At 39.2% G+C, this 15637-nt stretch overlaps 1 protein-coding gene across 1 annotated transcript in view; it reads right to left on the bottom strand.

The window, feature by feature from the left end:
* Nucleotides 1–15637, bottom strand: part of mtrex (Mtr4 exosome RNA helicase) — a 28786-nt gene that overhangs the window by 1432 nt on the left and 11717 nt on the right. The window contains exons 14-26 of the mRNA XM_041810648.1: nucleotides 12397–12498; nucleotides 11188–11313; nucleotides 10401–10551; nucleotides 8709–8881; nucleotides 8558–8626; nucleotides 8354–8479; nucleotides 8157–8267; nucleotides 7851–8039; nucleotides 3825–3988; nucleotides 2228–2333; nucleotides 1458–1514; nucleotides 1197–1359; nucleotides 273–377 (exon numbers count right to left, since the gene is read on the bottom strand). Coding sequence (XP_041666582.1) covers nucleotides 273–377; nucleotides 1197–1359; nucleotides 1458–1514; nucleotides 2228–2333; nucleotides 3825–3988; nucleotides 7851–8039; nucleotides 8157–8267; nucleotides 8354–8479; nucleotides 8558–8626; nucleotides 8709–8881; nucleotides 10401–10551; nucleotides 11188–11313; nucleotides 12397–12498 — 1642 coding nt within the window. The remainder of the gene's footprint in view (nucleotides 1–272; nucleotides 378–1196; nucleotides 1360–1457; nucleotides 1515–2227; nucleotides 2334–3824; nucleotides 3989–7850; nucleotides 8040–8156; nucleotides 8268–8353; nucleotides 8480–8557; nucleotides 8627–8708; nucleotides 8882–10400; nucleotides 10552–11187; nucleotides 11314–12396; nucleotides 12499–15637) is intronic.

Here is a 15637-nt window from a genome sequence, read left to right on the forward strand (position 1 = left end):
AAACAACTGGAATCAGCAAATCAAGATATATTCAGTACACCTCTGATTTAATCGCTGCAAGAGGAAATCTTTTGATATTTTCATAGATTTTTTCTCTTCATTTTGTTTTAAAAAACGCACAAGGCTCGTGCATTTAACTTCAGAATGTCAACATTTTTCTCCCAGGGGAGCATGTTTAAATGCATGTTAAATTTGAATTTTCTGCTTAAACTAAATACTACTTTGAAAACTTAATTCATAGTGTTAGCTGAATACATGGTGGTGTTTCTTACCTTCAGCAAACTTGTTCTCCAGTTCCGTGTTTCCGATGGCCTTTGCTGCTGAACACATTTGTCTGAGGACCTCCTCCAGACGACGCATGCAGCGAATGATACTCCCTGCGAAGGACGGACACACACACAGTGTTAGCAAGTGTGAATCTGTGTCTGTGAGATCATAGATCTATAATCCTGCTTTAATTCACACAAAACATTTTCAGGCAGAACAAGTCCATCATGCAGAAATACCCTCTGATTTTTATCATGAGAAATCAGAAATTCAGCTTTAGAACAGCAACAATCATTCTCAACTGAAAGACAATCGGCAGAGATTTATAGATTCTTAAAATCTACATCCTTAAGCAAAACTTTATCATACAGATATAATTTGTTACTAAAGATGATGAATTTCTAGACAGTGTTTCAGTGAAAGATATAAATATTGATTATTCCTACAGTGTAGCCTGGAGAAACCTTTGCGCAAGACCAAAAAAAAAATATTTATTTTACTTAAAATAGACCATCATGTTCAGGCAAATTCAAAGTTTCCTGATAAGTGACACAAAGAAACTTTCCAGGAAATTATTTTGAAATAACCGACCTGCAAAATAAATCCTTGTTTTGATACATTTCAAAATGCTCTCTTGACAATAGTTCATCTTAAGACTCCCTAGTAAAAGTTTCTCAACCCTGACTCACTTCCTTTTTATAAACATGACTAATATTTTACAGCTGAGGTCATTAATGAAGAGCCGGAGATAAAATTTACAATATGAACTGATAGGGAGGATAACATTTAGATGAAAGTAGTAGTAGAAGTAAAAAACTTAAAAGAAGGTTTCCCTTCAAATTGTATTTTATATGGCAGATTTTGTTAGACATGCCACGTTTTCAGTCAGGTTATAGATTTAATTTTAGTAAATACAGGTGAGTATTGACCTTCAAAGACATCTGTCATCTTGCAGATTTGAGAAAACGTTGCTCCGTTGGCCCAGGCGTACACCACGTCCATCAGGTGAGGTTTGAACTGGTTCAGATACGTCTCCTCGTCCACCTCCAGTTTGGCGTCTGCAGAAACTTTGGCGATTCGCTTTGCACACTCCTGAACACATGGAAAGCAGCAGCAGTGTACAGTTTAACATCAATTAAAACTTGTGTTGATTTGAAACTTTCTATCATGTCGTCTTTATGTCGTCTCACCTGCATTTGTCTCAGAGGTGCTGCCAGTTGTTCTGTCAGTTTGGGCATCTCATTGGCCTAGAGGGAAAATTGTAATGTTTGAGTTTTAGCTTCAAACTGAAGCTTTAGAGCCTAAACTTCATGAAAACAAGTTTCTGATTTCAACAGATCTACTTTGACCAAGCAAAAGAAGCAGAATTTGGATTTATGAGGTGTTCACATTTGGAGTGGAAGAGGGCTCACTGCTGCTCAGGTTACTTTTTTAAAACTCACAAGTTTGACCTGTTTTCCTTTTTACGCTAACTGGAGCACTGTGAAGCCAGAATATGTCAGTGGGTCAGAATGCTGGAGGTTTGCAGACATCCTAAGCTGGACTAGCAGCATGTGTTCTTAAATGACAGACGACAGCTGCACACTCACAACATATGCTAACAGCTGCTCGTCATCAGCCCCTCTCTGACAGCTCCTTTGAGTGAGACACAAAAGAGAGACAACGACAGAGGGGAAGAGCTGAGCTGACTCTGAGCCAAAGAAAAGCTTTCTTTCAACAATCCGATGCTGGATTGTCTCATTGAGAGAACAGGCTTCATTAGGCAAGAAAAAACACACAGCGCCCTCAAGTTTCTGTTTGGTTTACAGCGGGGGAAGAGGTGAAGAATGAGACTGGAGCTGGGATGTGTGGGAATGGCACTCGGCTGTTTATCTCAGTGTTCACCAGGGGGAAAGGCTTAAATATGTGTTTGTGTGGAGAATTAGGGGAATTATGCGTGTTTGTGTGCGTCTGCTCGTACGTTCTCCTGGAAGACGAAGCAGGACAGCAGGGCGGTGGCTTGTTCCACCGTCAGATCGTTGAAGAGGCCGTTGAAAACCATCTCGGTCAGAAGGAGCTCGTCAGCACTGGGAACATCAGCAAAGAATCAGAGGAAATCATTATGATTTTATCAGAAGATTTCTTTGACATTTTGCCTTTTTCTGTGTAAGAAAGCAGAATTGTGTCCTGGTTGAATTAATGAAGACTACAGGGAGCAGATGACTTCTCATTTATAGCCTGAAACCATGGGCTTTTGTTTTTTAAAACTGAACTTCAATGTTCTCTGATCTTATCAGTTGCTGGAAATAAACAGAGACTCTGGGATTAGATTAAACAAGGAAAGTCCAGTCTTCTATTTTGATTTACCTTCCTGCACTTTAATTATTATTAAACCCTTGTGTATTTAATTAACTTATCCTTACATCTTTCAAATTCAGACTGAGGGTCGGACTCAAGCAGGATGTTTATTTTTTCCAAACACACTGGTCCTAAACAATTTCAGTCAGTGCTGTGAGACTGAATCCTCTCCATAATACCTTCATTATCAAGACTGCAATTCTGAAAACAGAGCCAGAGTTCTGCTACCATTACACCTTTGCACGTACACCTTGCACCTGCAAATAATGAAATACTTGGCTCTACACTGTTGCACAACCACAAAAGGGAAGCATGAAAACACTGCAGGAGTGTCAGACACACAGTGCTATTCTGTATTGCATCTCCTGTCGTTCTGACCTCCGTTTCCACCATAGAATACAGAAAGTATTGAGTGACGTCAACCATTTAGTTACTGAAGCTGTTTTTCTAAGTAAATCCAGAGCTGGTAACTACCAACGACTATACATCAACAAGTGTGAGTCTGTTGAGACAGTCATTATCTGGGGCTGACACCTTCCAGCTGGTTGGTCTCATTCGATCGAGATTCTGCTTGTTGGTTAATACACCGGTCAGCAAACACATTGAGTGAAGTCTCTTTATCATCTCATTTAAATGCAGATGTTAGAGTTAGTGTATGTTACAGACTGACAGAGAGCAGAGGAGAGAAAAGATGATGTCTTCTGGTCATTTAGTCCAAACCAGCAGACTTTCTTTCACCTCACCTTAGTAAATAAACACAGCATACTGTCTGACATACATGATGACACTGTTATAAATAACACAGTGTAGTCTTGTTAATAGTTATTGTTAAAAATGTATACAAACAATTATCTGAGGATGTTTTGTAGGCTATATGATGCTACATGCCATGCTCATGTAACTTATATGATTAAAAGTCAGTGCACGCTGATCATCTCTGAGTCAGCTGTTGTTTAAGAAATAATGCTTCATAAAGTTTGTTATGTTTATTTTTGAGCTCATTCAGCTGTGTAAAGGCCATCTGATTATCTAAACATTCCCCAGTGTGCTACCTCGCTCACATCAACTGTTGGATCTGTTTACATCTACTGTAGGGCAATCTGGTTGGCAACATTATTGAAAATGCCTTTCACTAGCAAACAAACATGAAAAAAAATTAAGTTTAATAATATCTGAATTTATACATCTTTTTTGCAGGGTGTCAGTGCGTCCTGCCTCACCTGCTGATTTCACAGGCAACCCGTCCTTTCATTTCGATGACATCGGAGGGACTAGCGAAGCCAAGGCGCCTCAGGACTCTCTTCCTGCACTTCAGCTTGTCCATCTGCAGCACGGTGCGAGCTTTCTTCAGCTCCCGCTTGGCTGTTCGAACATCTGCAGCAATCTAAAATCAAACATATCTGCTGTTATACCAAGAAACAGATCACTTCTTTGAGGATTTTGCTGTAAATTGCTTGTAATGATTGAGTGTAAAGTGATAACCACCAGCTGTTTTGTTCATGAGATAATTCTGAACACTGTTATCTATCATGGTGATGGATATGTCTTATCTGGTCTTTGGCCTGCTAATCTCTCCACGATGAAGTCCATTCTCTGTTTAAACTTTGAAACTCAGCATTACTAAACCCCTCAGGGCCAAAGAAGCAAACACAAGTACACAGAGATTTCACAAGTTTGGCTCATTACTCAAAAATTTTATTTAAATTTTTGAGAAACTGAAGCACATTTGTCCTAAGTTTGGCACAACTGATCACATGTGGGTTTGGATCAAATGAAAAATCTCCCAAGAGTGCACACAAAAGCTGAAAGGTTTAGATATTCAGATGCTTGTTCTAGAAAATTCAGAAAAAGCATCAAAAGTCTGATGAAAAGGCTCAACAATAGCAGCTACGGTGTTTTAGTAGATTCGAGTGAAGGCATGCTGAACAAATACAGTAGGTGAGGTATCAGTGCTGCAAAAGGTTAAACTGGAGGTCAGATACAGGCTGAGACAGAGGATTAGCTGCAGGGATTACACTAGAAGATGGCTAATCTCTTCTTCTGCTAATGAAACATGAAGTCATCCTCAACTCAACCTCACATTTCACAACACAAACAGGAGCACAGGGGGAATGTAAATCTTTATGCAAATTGTTTAATCTGGTCTGGTTTGAATTTAACCCCCACTGGTAGAAACAGAAGATTTTGCATCACCCACACTGGGATGTGAAATGTGCTGCAGATATCCATGGTTCTATGCAGATCGGTTTTAATAATCTTGACTTAAAAAAAATATTCTATACTTTTATTTAAATATTTACATTGTAGTTTACATGCTAAATAGAATGACCAATACGTTTAACTTGAATGCTAAATTGAGGGCTAAGACAAGGCGCTTTGATGTTGTTTAAAACAACAGAACCTCTATTTATTTAGTGACAGTTTTAAAAAAGTACTAAAACTTAAAAAATCCTGACTTTCAGACACATTTTATGTACAAGTAAAAAAAGATAACCCTGACTTTACTGCACAAAAATATTTGGCAACATTTCAAAGCCATAACTTTGCTAATGTTGTTTTTTTTTTTTGGTAATTTTTCGGAATGGCTTATGTAAGCCCTGAAGTTGTCAGTCTAGTTTTGATAAAGGTAACTTAAAACAAATTTAAACTAACTGCTGTGATTAGTTCCATATTCCATTATTATTTAATGACTTAAAATTTAAAAATCAGTGTCTGAAAAACAAACATAGATAAGCAGTAAGATAGTCACATTTTTTGATAACTTGATCCCCCCCCCCACCTTTTATATTGGGCAAACAAGAAGACAAAAAAAAGTTCTATTTCAAGATGACTTTTTGGGGCCTTTTAGCTTTATTTTGATAGGACAGCAGGGGATATGTAACCAAACAGTACTGGGATTGAGACGATCATGCAACCAGTGCACTGAGAACTGCAGCTCTAGTCCATGGGCGCTTGCTCCACTAGCTGAGCCAAACCAGTGCCCCAAAATGACCCACTATTGTGCCCCTAAAGACTTTTTGTTGCTGCGATGTCAAAATGCTTTGATATCATTCAATTTTTTATAATTCTGTATCAAATTAAAACTCTGGTAAAGGCGCAGGAAATGTAAAGCTTGCGCTGCTCAAATGAACTGCTGATAGCTGTTAGTCACTCCACTCATGGCATCCACTGTTATGAAGGCATTTATGCAAGGGACGCTGCCTTAGGGTGCACTCACACTAGGCCATCCGTACCGTGCCTGGGCCTGTTTCAGCCTTAAGTCTGGTCTACCATTGGCCAGTGTGAGTGCAATCGTTCTGTGCTTCGGCCCGGCACGCTTCGCGGCCCTGGAACGGAAGGACGAGGTGGGCCTAGACAAGGCACGGATGCAAATGAAGGAGCACAAGCGTGGGAATGTGATGTAATGTGAAGTAACAAAAGGACCAGCTTCAGAGCAAAGAGAGCACACCAGGCAGCAGCTGCATGCTAGAGAAAGCAGGATTTTTTCTAGAAAGAGAGATAGAACTATATATTTTGACTCACTGAATTTCAACAAGTTACAAAGATTTTATAAGAGCTGAAGAATTTAACTTCACACATCTCCACTACGACCTTGTTCTAATGGATCCCAGTCCAGTCCACATTCCTGACCAGTTTCTAGCAAAGTAAGGCTTTAACAACTGTGAGAGGTTTTTTTGGTTTGGTTTGTGAAATAAAGCTTCTTCCCTTGATTGAGCCACAAACAGCAGCTCACAAGATAACAAACACCTTACATCCTCTGTGCATAAAGGAGAGTGCCAAATACACAGAAGAATGTGTGTAGGGGTTAATCTCACACCTGATTTAACCTCTCTTATTATAAAATTATGATACAATACTATCATTAACTGAATTAACTTACCTTTAATTCTATTTCATGTTATCAAGAAGTGAAATTGTGGTCTTGATTGCTGACGTTTGAATGGAGCATTGTTTATTAATCCTGCGGCGTATTCACCTCCAGCTCTCATCAGATGGTTAAAAATTGCTCTTGTCGTGATAAAAAAAGAAAATTTTAACTGGACATTTAATCCTGCTCTGGACACGGACTGTCCTATGACATGAGAGCTTGTTTGGTGCAACTCTGAAAGGCAACCACAATTATGCAGAGAGATGGCACAGTTCATGGTGCATAAAGGAATGCCAGGGGGATTCAGACAGTTTACGAACACACAGAGGAATGACTGTAGGGGATCATTTAAGTTACAAAGTCTGGGTTTCATTCAGCAGAAGTGCTTGGAACCCTGATCAGGCTCCAGATTATATGCTGTGAGTGATAACTCGCCGCTATGAACCGCTTTCTCACAGGGCTCTGTATAGTTAATGTATCTACTGATCCCAGGTCAGCTGAAATAACTCTGGTGTCAGATCAGATTTTGTATAAATCTGATGCTATTTTACAGCCTATAAAACAATACTTATGTATACTGAGTCATCAACACGTATAAGTTCATCAACAGTGGATGCTTCGTGCGATGGAAGTCGGTGCGTGACGTATCCGTGCCCAGGCCTGGATGCGTTGAGCAGTGGGAGTGCGGGCCAAAGGGGGGAAAGGGGAGGGGGTCAGATGGGCTTTAGCACGGTTAGAATATGGCACAGTAAGGATGGCCTATTGCGAGTGCGCCCTTGTCTCTTTTAAGGTGAGTGGAATACAAAGTACTGTACCTACAAAAACTTAACAAGACAATTTTTTTAATGTCAATTCTAAATATAACACCATCAGTGTACGTCACGTTCTCTCTCTGTTCTGGGTGTTGGTCTTTCAAAGACTCAGCTGCTTAATTTCTCTTTTCAATGCAGGAGTTTAGCTGCTGATTTGTGATAAAGAGCTGAAAGACGGGAAGCAAGGTCCCTGTCTGCTATATCAAACAACAGAGTTGAACCCAGTACATTGTGCTCACCGTTCATGATCTACTGTTTTGTGACCTATAACTGAGGGTGAGGTTCTTGGGAATTACGTCCCTGCTTTCTTCCTGTAATTGTCATTACCAGTATATACGGCCAAAGCCGACATGTCTGGCAGGAAAAGACAAAGAAAGGTCATGATTTGTAACCCTATTAAATGGTAGCTGATGTAAATAAAAGGAAAGATATGGTTTACTCATGATTCAGTGGTAACAAAACATAAGTGTGATCTGTTGTTAAATGAGCTGCTGTAGTGAAGGACTTGACATTTAGCAGTGTTTTCAAATGCTGTGTTTTTAATGAGGGAAACATGAATTTCTCACCAGAGCTTTCTTCTCACACAGAGAATAGATAGATTCAAGGTTTGGGTCGCTGTGCAGGGGGTGTGAGTACATGCGGTGCTCGAAGGCCTCCACTTTCTGGATAACTTTCTTCAGTGCCGGGTCTTTGATGCCCATGTCGTCTATGGGATCGAGGAGGGGAACGCCATCTGGGAATCGTTTCTGCACCTCCTGCCGACAAAATGTTTGGAGGGGGAGATAAATCAATAGCAACAAAGGGGATTAGGATTGTAATGGTCCACATGTTTGACCATCATGTTTTTTTTTTTTCAAAGCTGGAGGCTGCACCTGTATAGATTTAAGCATGAGCTGCCTGTTGTCAAAGGGCCTGAGGTCTTTGGGGATGTAAAGACGGACCGAGCTGATGGAGGTGAGGAGATGGAGCATCACTGGAACAACCTGCATAAAAAGAATAATGATAAAAAAAGTGAAGTCATATTTATTCCATTACAGGCTGATAGGCATGCTTTCTTTGTTGCACCCACCTGCATCTCTCCAGTCTCCCCTTGACCTGCAGGCTTAGCAGCCTCTGTTGCAGCGTCTTTCACACTCTCTTTACTACAGTGCAACAAAACCTCCACCACATACAGCGGATCAGTGTCTGTACTGGTCTAAAAGAGGAGATGCACATAAGTCACAGTAACATGTGAATGGATTCATATATGAGCGATAATGGAACACTAACTTACTTTTACATTAGACTTCTTGCAGAAGTTTACAACAACTCCCCAGCCAAAGTCATGCTCTTCATTTTTCACCTTAAGTAACAATAAAAAAAGACATTAAAACACAAGTGAATCAAGTTTTATTTATATTGATTGTACATGTTTGTAAGTTTACCTTCACAAGCCGTCCCGGCTGCAGGAAGGGTAAGCAGTATTTAGGTTTGTGGATGAACTCTTGGATCTCTTTGCCTAGTTTGGCAAGCTGCTGTCGGATTTTAAAGTAAGTGACCACACTCTCTTCATTGGGAATCTCAATGGAGTGGTACTGCTCCTCATATTTCTTTATTTCTGAAAAAAAAGAAAAAAGAAAAAAAAGTAACATGACTGAAGTTTATGCTAGAACTCTGCACCAACAGAACAGAAAATTCTCTTGGATTTCTGAAATTTCTAATGCAATTTGCACAGCTATTAACAAAGATATTAAGAATGCTTCGCACCAGATGGCCTGAAATAGGGTTTTATTACACTGTACACATCTTTGAAGTTTTGACTTTAAATTGGTTATGAAAACTTAACAAAATATTATATACTATTGTGTCCTGTCTACATTAACCCAGTTAGATACAGCTCCCTTAAACTGGAAATCGGTGATTTGTAGACTTAAATGTCTCATCCCTGTTTATTTTCCATCCCCTTTCATTCTCTTCCAAATAAACAATTGTCAAGACTTCTTGTTTGACATGAAGTTGGGCAAACTGTGTCAGTCAGATCTAAAAACCCTTTAAAAAATTTCTCTTGCTCACAACGAGAGCCTGCCAGAACTTTCAGTGATTGATCCAAGAGTCTGAAGCATCCAAAAAATGTTTTAACACAAAAAACAAACTAAACTGTGGTTCAGTTTGATCTGGACTGAGAAGAACTCTTTTTGACAGGCCAAGCTGCAGTGTTTTGGTCCAGATCATTGACTGTTTATGAACATGGATAGAGCAACAGCTGCCTAGGAGTGAAGACAAAATGTTCAGAGCTCCCCCTGCTGACTAGCTGTAGAATATCATAAAACACACCGACCCTATGTTAACAGAGGGAGATGGGGCTAACGTGAGCAAACCTTTCATAACCATCCCATTGCAACATTAATTTTCATGCATAATTATTCTCAGTTGTTCATTTCTTGATGTTTTATTTTAATTTGTTTTTGTAGCAAAGACACAGATGTAACATCCTGACTGACAGCTTTGTAGTTAGCATTTTCAACAGGATTAGCAGAGTTAAGGAGGGAGAGGAAATATAACAAAAAACCTGACACTATAGTTATTTGTAGTTTCCTCCCAAGCTGTAGTTCTCTTGCAAAATGAGTAAGATCATCCTCCAGGAATTTCCTATACTTGACTGCATCATTTTACCCTCTAACTTTACAAGCCTGTGAGGAGAAGAATCCCCACAGCATGATGCTGCCACCACAGTGCTTCTCAGTGGGAATGGTGTGTTTGTTGTGATGTGCAGTGTTTGGTGTGTGCGAAATCATATTTACAGTTATTGATTTATAAAATCAACAAAAGGGTAAAACATCAAAGGGTATGAATACTATTTATAGAAACGGTACAGTCAACAGTCCAGAATGTTGCCTAAGTTGGTTTCACATGTGTAAATATGTTTCAGATTAAATCAGAAGCCCAAAATCTTAAGCAAACATAAAAAAAAAAACTAAAACCTGCTTAATTTATCATCTGTCATCCGTTTGTATTCTAATTGATGCAGAATTCCTCTGCCTGAAAGCTTTCCAGTTTAATTCATTCTTACAGATTTCCACCACAGCACAAATCCCACTCATCCCAATAATCTCAGAAAATCTGAAAAAATCACTCACTCTCTACCACACCAGGCAAAGCTCTATAATGCTGAAACTGGTAGAAAGATTTCTCCAGCATGTACTCAGGGTTGATCTCCTCCACTCGCAGCAGGTTGAGCACCATGTTGTAGGTCAGGTGGAAGGCGCTGTTCAAAGGATCTGCTGAGCCCTGCAGGGAAGGAAAATAAATAAAAATTAAAGCTTTCATGATGCTAAGTAACATACAGCTGTGGTTAATGATGTGTTTTTGTAATGTTGTAAGTGTTTTATTGTGAGAGCCAAGAAAGCTGAGAGGTTTAAATTAATGCTGTCTGAAGTCACTTCTCCCAAAATAAACACTGAGCAAGCTTTTGCAATCACAACTCCAAAAACCACAGATATGTTGCTGAGCTTTCCAAGACTCCCTGGGAGTTCAGCCCCATGACAGCGCCAACAAACAGTTTTACATTAAAACAACCTTGTTGGAAACCTGCACAGCTACATATTAATGGTAGATATAAATCTTTCAAATCAAAGACACAAAAACACAAGATTGGCTTCTCTGTGACTGCAATATCAAGATTTAACTGGAGCAACATATGACCGGATGATCCTTGGAAGGAAACTTAAAAGTCACTTCTGATAATTTCCATTGAAGTGGTCCAACAAATACTCAGAAAATCAGTGAAGAGATATGTTTCATTGATGTGAGAGTGGAGTTCTTTCACAGAAGAGTGTGTAGACATCACTGAAGTGGTTTAAAGGATGTGATGAATAGCTAGTAGTTAAATCCAGAAAAATAAGCCAGCAGTCACATTCACTGTACCTTGAGCAGCTGTTTGCCCACAGCTGGACTCATCTTTTCATCCACCATGAAGATAACAATGCCCCTGTCATCCATTCCTCTTCTCCCAGCTCGCCCAGACATCTGGATGTACTCACCTGATGTAAGCTGGATCACATAAGGAGGAAAGAAATGTGTTAAAATGCTTCTCTAGTTATAACTTGCATGACAAAACTGAGTTAAAAAAGAAGGGAGAGGAGCTTTGTGATAAATGTTTGCTGCATATTTGAGTGAGAATGTGACCAAAAATATTAAAAGAAAAAAAAATGAGGTATTTCTGCATAAACAATAGAGAAATCTTCATGAAGAAACTGTCTCGTGAGGATGAGATTAAACCAGTTTTCCACAACTCTCTGAGGACTTTTCTCCGAGCAGCACATGGCTCTGATTAAACTCCACATATCTACTAGTCTTTGTGCAATAAAAACGCTACAATAAGGGCAGATAAGATCATCCCTGTGTTGAAATGATCAGATTTTAATTTAAGGCATGCAAGGGGATCAGCTCTTGATTTGAAACACAGTGCAGTTCAGGAATGAGAGTCGCGTGTATTCAAATGTGTGAGTGCCTGCGTGGAGCTTTGGCATCATCACCGGCACCAGATGTTCTTCATGAGCCTCTTGGAGGGCAGTTTCCTTCTCTCTCTCACTGTGCAAGAGTATGAAGTGAAGTTGAAGGGTGCTGCTAAGTGACGGCAGCTCCACTCACAGCCCCCCACCTCCTATAAACAATACGTGGCTGTTTATGTGGCGATGTGAGCTGCAGGGCCTGCAGACCTTATAAAGGCCTCAGAGTAACGCACTGTGTGACAGCCTTGCACTGTACAAAGACCAGGGCTGTTGTTATAAAGAGATAACAGTTTAAAGGGAGTTTAGCCATTTCACTGGCTTCTCTATGAAGGTACAATAACAAGAAGATTAGCCTCATTTAGCTCGGTAATTCCATGTTTACAGGTTAAAAATCAGCTTCTCTTTAGAAGCAAGGAAACCTTTCCGAAAATGGCTGCTTCCCTCGCTTTAACTAGACTTTTATGGTTGCTATTTTCTTTCTTAAGTTTGATGAAGGGATGATGCATGCAATGTAGGATTAGGGAGAAAATCTGAACAAATTTCACAAGAGAATTTTCTCTCTACATGATAGCTATTGGTTTCTTATATGAAAATAATGGTGTGCATGTGTGTTTGCTCTTACAAAGCGGTTTTTCTTGCCATCAAACTTGCGTGCGCCGGTGAAGAGCACAGTGCGAGCTGGCATGTTGATGCCCATGGCAAATGTCTCCGTGGCAAACAGGGCCTGAAATGAGAACAAGAAGGGCGACATTCATTTTATCACAATTTTAGACTTAGCAATTTTCAGTCCAGTTTTAAAAAGTATCCTTCAGGACAGTGGTTCTCAGCCGGTCTAGCCTCTGGACCCAATACAGGTTCCATAATGACAGATTGTGACTCAAATTTCTGGTATATTTGTAACACTTGATAGACAAGTGCTTTTTGAAGCCCAGATAGAAATAAGACAGAGCGAAGAGATTGAAGAAAGTATGGCATATGAGATAAAGGATTAAAAAAAAAAAAAAACATTTCCAGGAAAGAATCATAGAAAATTTCTGAAACTTTCTGGGGAAAATCACAGATAAAATTCAGACACTTTCTGGAAAAATTCCCCAAAATTAATGTTTCCAATGAAAATTAGCTACTGAAACATTACTAGAGAAGGTTGCTGAAAATTCCTGAAAGTCCCATGCTCATCTTTAAATTTTCTTCAGCGAAGAGGAAAGGTATCTGAGAATATCAAAAGTTTCGGGGGAAATGCCCAAAGAAACCCTCAAAAACATTCTAGAAAAAAATCTTTCACCTATTTGGTAAAATTACTTTAAGTTTCTTTAAAAAAATCATTGATAAAATCTCCTATTACTTCTGGTGAATTTAAAATAAAATCAGGGAAAAATGCAAAGCAGTTTTTATTTCCTTTCTGCTGTTAAAAACTTTAAGAAAAAGCACTTAAAAAAACTTTTAGACAAATTTGTGACCCACTGAAAACAGCTGTGCGACCCACTCTAGTCCAGACGCACTAGTTGAGAACTTCTTCAGGGTATTCTGTCAAATTATTAACCTTCTGTTGAAACTGTGGCTGTCTTCGATGATTAATGTGGTCAATGTTTCATTCCTCAAATAACATTTTCAAGAACAATTTCTAAGAAAGAAAGATTTAGTCAGAAAAAACCTTGAAAGCTCTTCAAAAGCATTTAGTAGTTTTTGTAAAGAAAAAGGAAATTGTAAACAGTGGTAAACAGAAAAGATCTGCACACCAAGGAACTTCAATATCAGGCGTTTATTAGCATCCAAGTGACGTTTTAAGCCGGCATGCTTTTCTCTCTCTCTCTCTCTCTCTCTCTCGCTCTCTCTCTCGCTCTCTCTCTCGCTCTCTCTCTCGCTCTCTCTCTCTCTCAAGCTGTGTGAATGAGCGGGCATCCTTGTGTGTGTGTGCACAATCAAAACAAATCCCAAATACTTTTAACACTGCTTCACTGCCATATTAGTGGTACAGAGACAGCTTGGGTTGCACAAATTACACTATTGTTAATTTTTGACTCACTCAGGGGTAGAAACCACCGAATCACAGATTTGTTTGATTCTATTCTACCCAGTTTTGTTATTTTTCTGAACTAGGGCCAGAGTACCTAATTTTGTTCTCATGTGCTACATGCTGCAAAATTCCACAGAAGATCTAAGAATCCTCAAATCATTAAGATTTGATACACAGAGGATGCAGTGGTATAGATGAGATTTTTTTGGAGGGTCTCCCAGACGGAGAAAAAAGCATTTTCCACTGAGCCTGCTACCCAGCTCCAGCTCTAAGGATATACAGATCAAGTCTTTTATGAGTTACAGATATCTTGGAATTTTGATTGACCAATCTCTCCCTTTTGCTCCTCACATTCAGCAGCTGGTTAAAAGGCTCATACTGAAACTGGGTTTCAGCCTAATCTTGGTTTTTATTTAGGCAGATCTTATTGGGGTTTTGCTTTTACCCTCTTGATACTTACTTTTTCCTTCCTCTTACTTATTCTTTCACATTTATTTTTCATTATAATTTTACCTCTTGATGTTTTTAGTTCTTATTGCTTCTCTTTTTATTGCTTTTAAAACTTCGGTCCCCTTGGTCTCAGGTTCTTGTCGCTGGGTTCCTGTGTTGGGACTCATGGGTTCTTGTGATGTCTTAGTTCTTTTGTTACCCTTGGATGTCTCAGTCCTTATGATGTCTTAGTTCTGGTGCTGTCATGGGATATCTAAGTGCTTATGATGTTTCTGGATGTTTTAGTTCTAATAATTTCTCATGCTGTCTATGTATTAATGTTTGGGTTTAATATGCAGGTTGGTTTTTATATTGTTTAGGTCCTTTAACCTTGAGTGTTGTCTTGATGTTGTTTTGCAGTCTTTCTCTCTTGTTTGGGTTCTGCTGCTTTATTTTTCTGCATGTCAAAGCACTTTGTAAAACCTTGTTTTTAAAGTGGTATACAAATAAAGTTTTAACAAAAATAACTAGAATGGCCGTCTGAGGCGGCAGACCCGCGCTTAAGCAGCGCCACCGAGGAACTCACGCTCCCATTGATTACTATGGTGTTCAAAATTAGAAGTCAGAGAAAAACCGAACGGGTGCGCGGATCATCACCAAAATCTAACTTTAAATCTAATCCAGCTTTCTGTTCTTGAGTTATCTTGTACACAAAGAAACAAACAAAGATACAGAACCCTTTACATAACCCCCTGCCGATTTCATCGGTGTGGGTAACTATTAATATTACATGCTCTAAACACAGTTAACAATAGAGCTCTGAGGTTCATAAGTAATTCTGAAGCACTCACCCATCATTTTGTTTTGTATGAATGTGTTGGATGGTCTTCTTTGTCTATCCCTTGTCTAAGACACTGGAATATTCTTATCTACAAGGTTATTCTCTGTTGTCTACTTCTTTCTGACCAAGATCAGTCAGAAGAGTACTGGAACTTCAAATCTCTGATATCAGGGTCTTTTCTTGCCATCTGTTCTAAAGGTCAGAACTCAACTGGGAAAAAGGCATAAAAGTTTGCTTATGCAATCAATGCTTTGAGCAGTGAAGTGACTAGTAGTAAGAAGCATTGATTTGACATTGTAATATTTGATGAACACAAATGTCCTTTAAAAGGTAGAGTGCAGAAACCCAGTGCATTCATTCACAGCAATTTAGTGTTTGTTTCAACTTTTTACACTGATTTCTAATTCTTCCTTGGCCAACTGACTTTTGTCCATATTGACCTCATTCATACCACAAACTCCATGATGAGTCATAAAGAGGTGAGCAATGAGTCAAATTGGCAGGGAAATCTGTTTTAAAGTGTCATATTTTATTACAACTAGAATACTGACATTTAGCACCTCTGATAGTTTCACACAA

The sequence above is a fragment of the Cheilinus undulatus genome, linkage group 17 (genome assembly GCF_018320785.1).
Source record: "Cheilinus undulatus linkage group 17, ASM1832078v1, whole genome shotgun sequence".
Classification (NCBI taxonomy): Eukaryota; Metazoa; Chordata; class Actinopteri; order Labriformes; family Labridae; genus Cheilinus; species Cheilinus undulatus.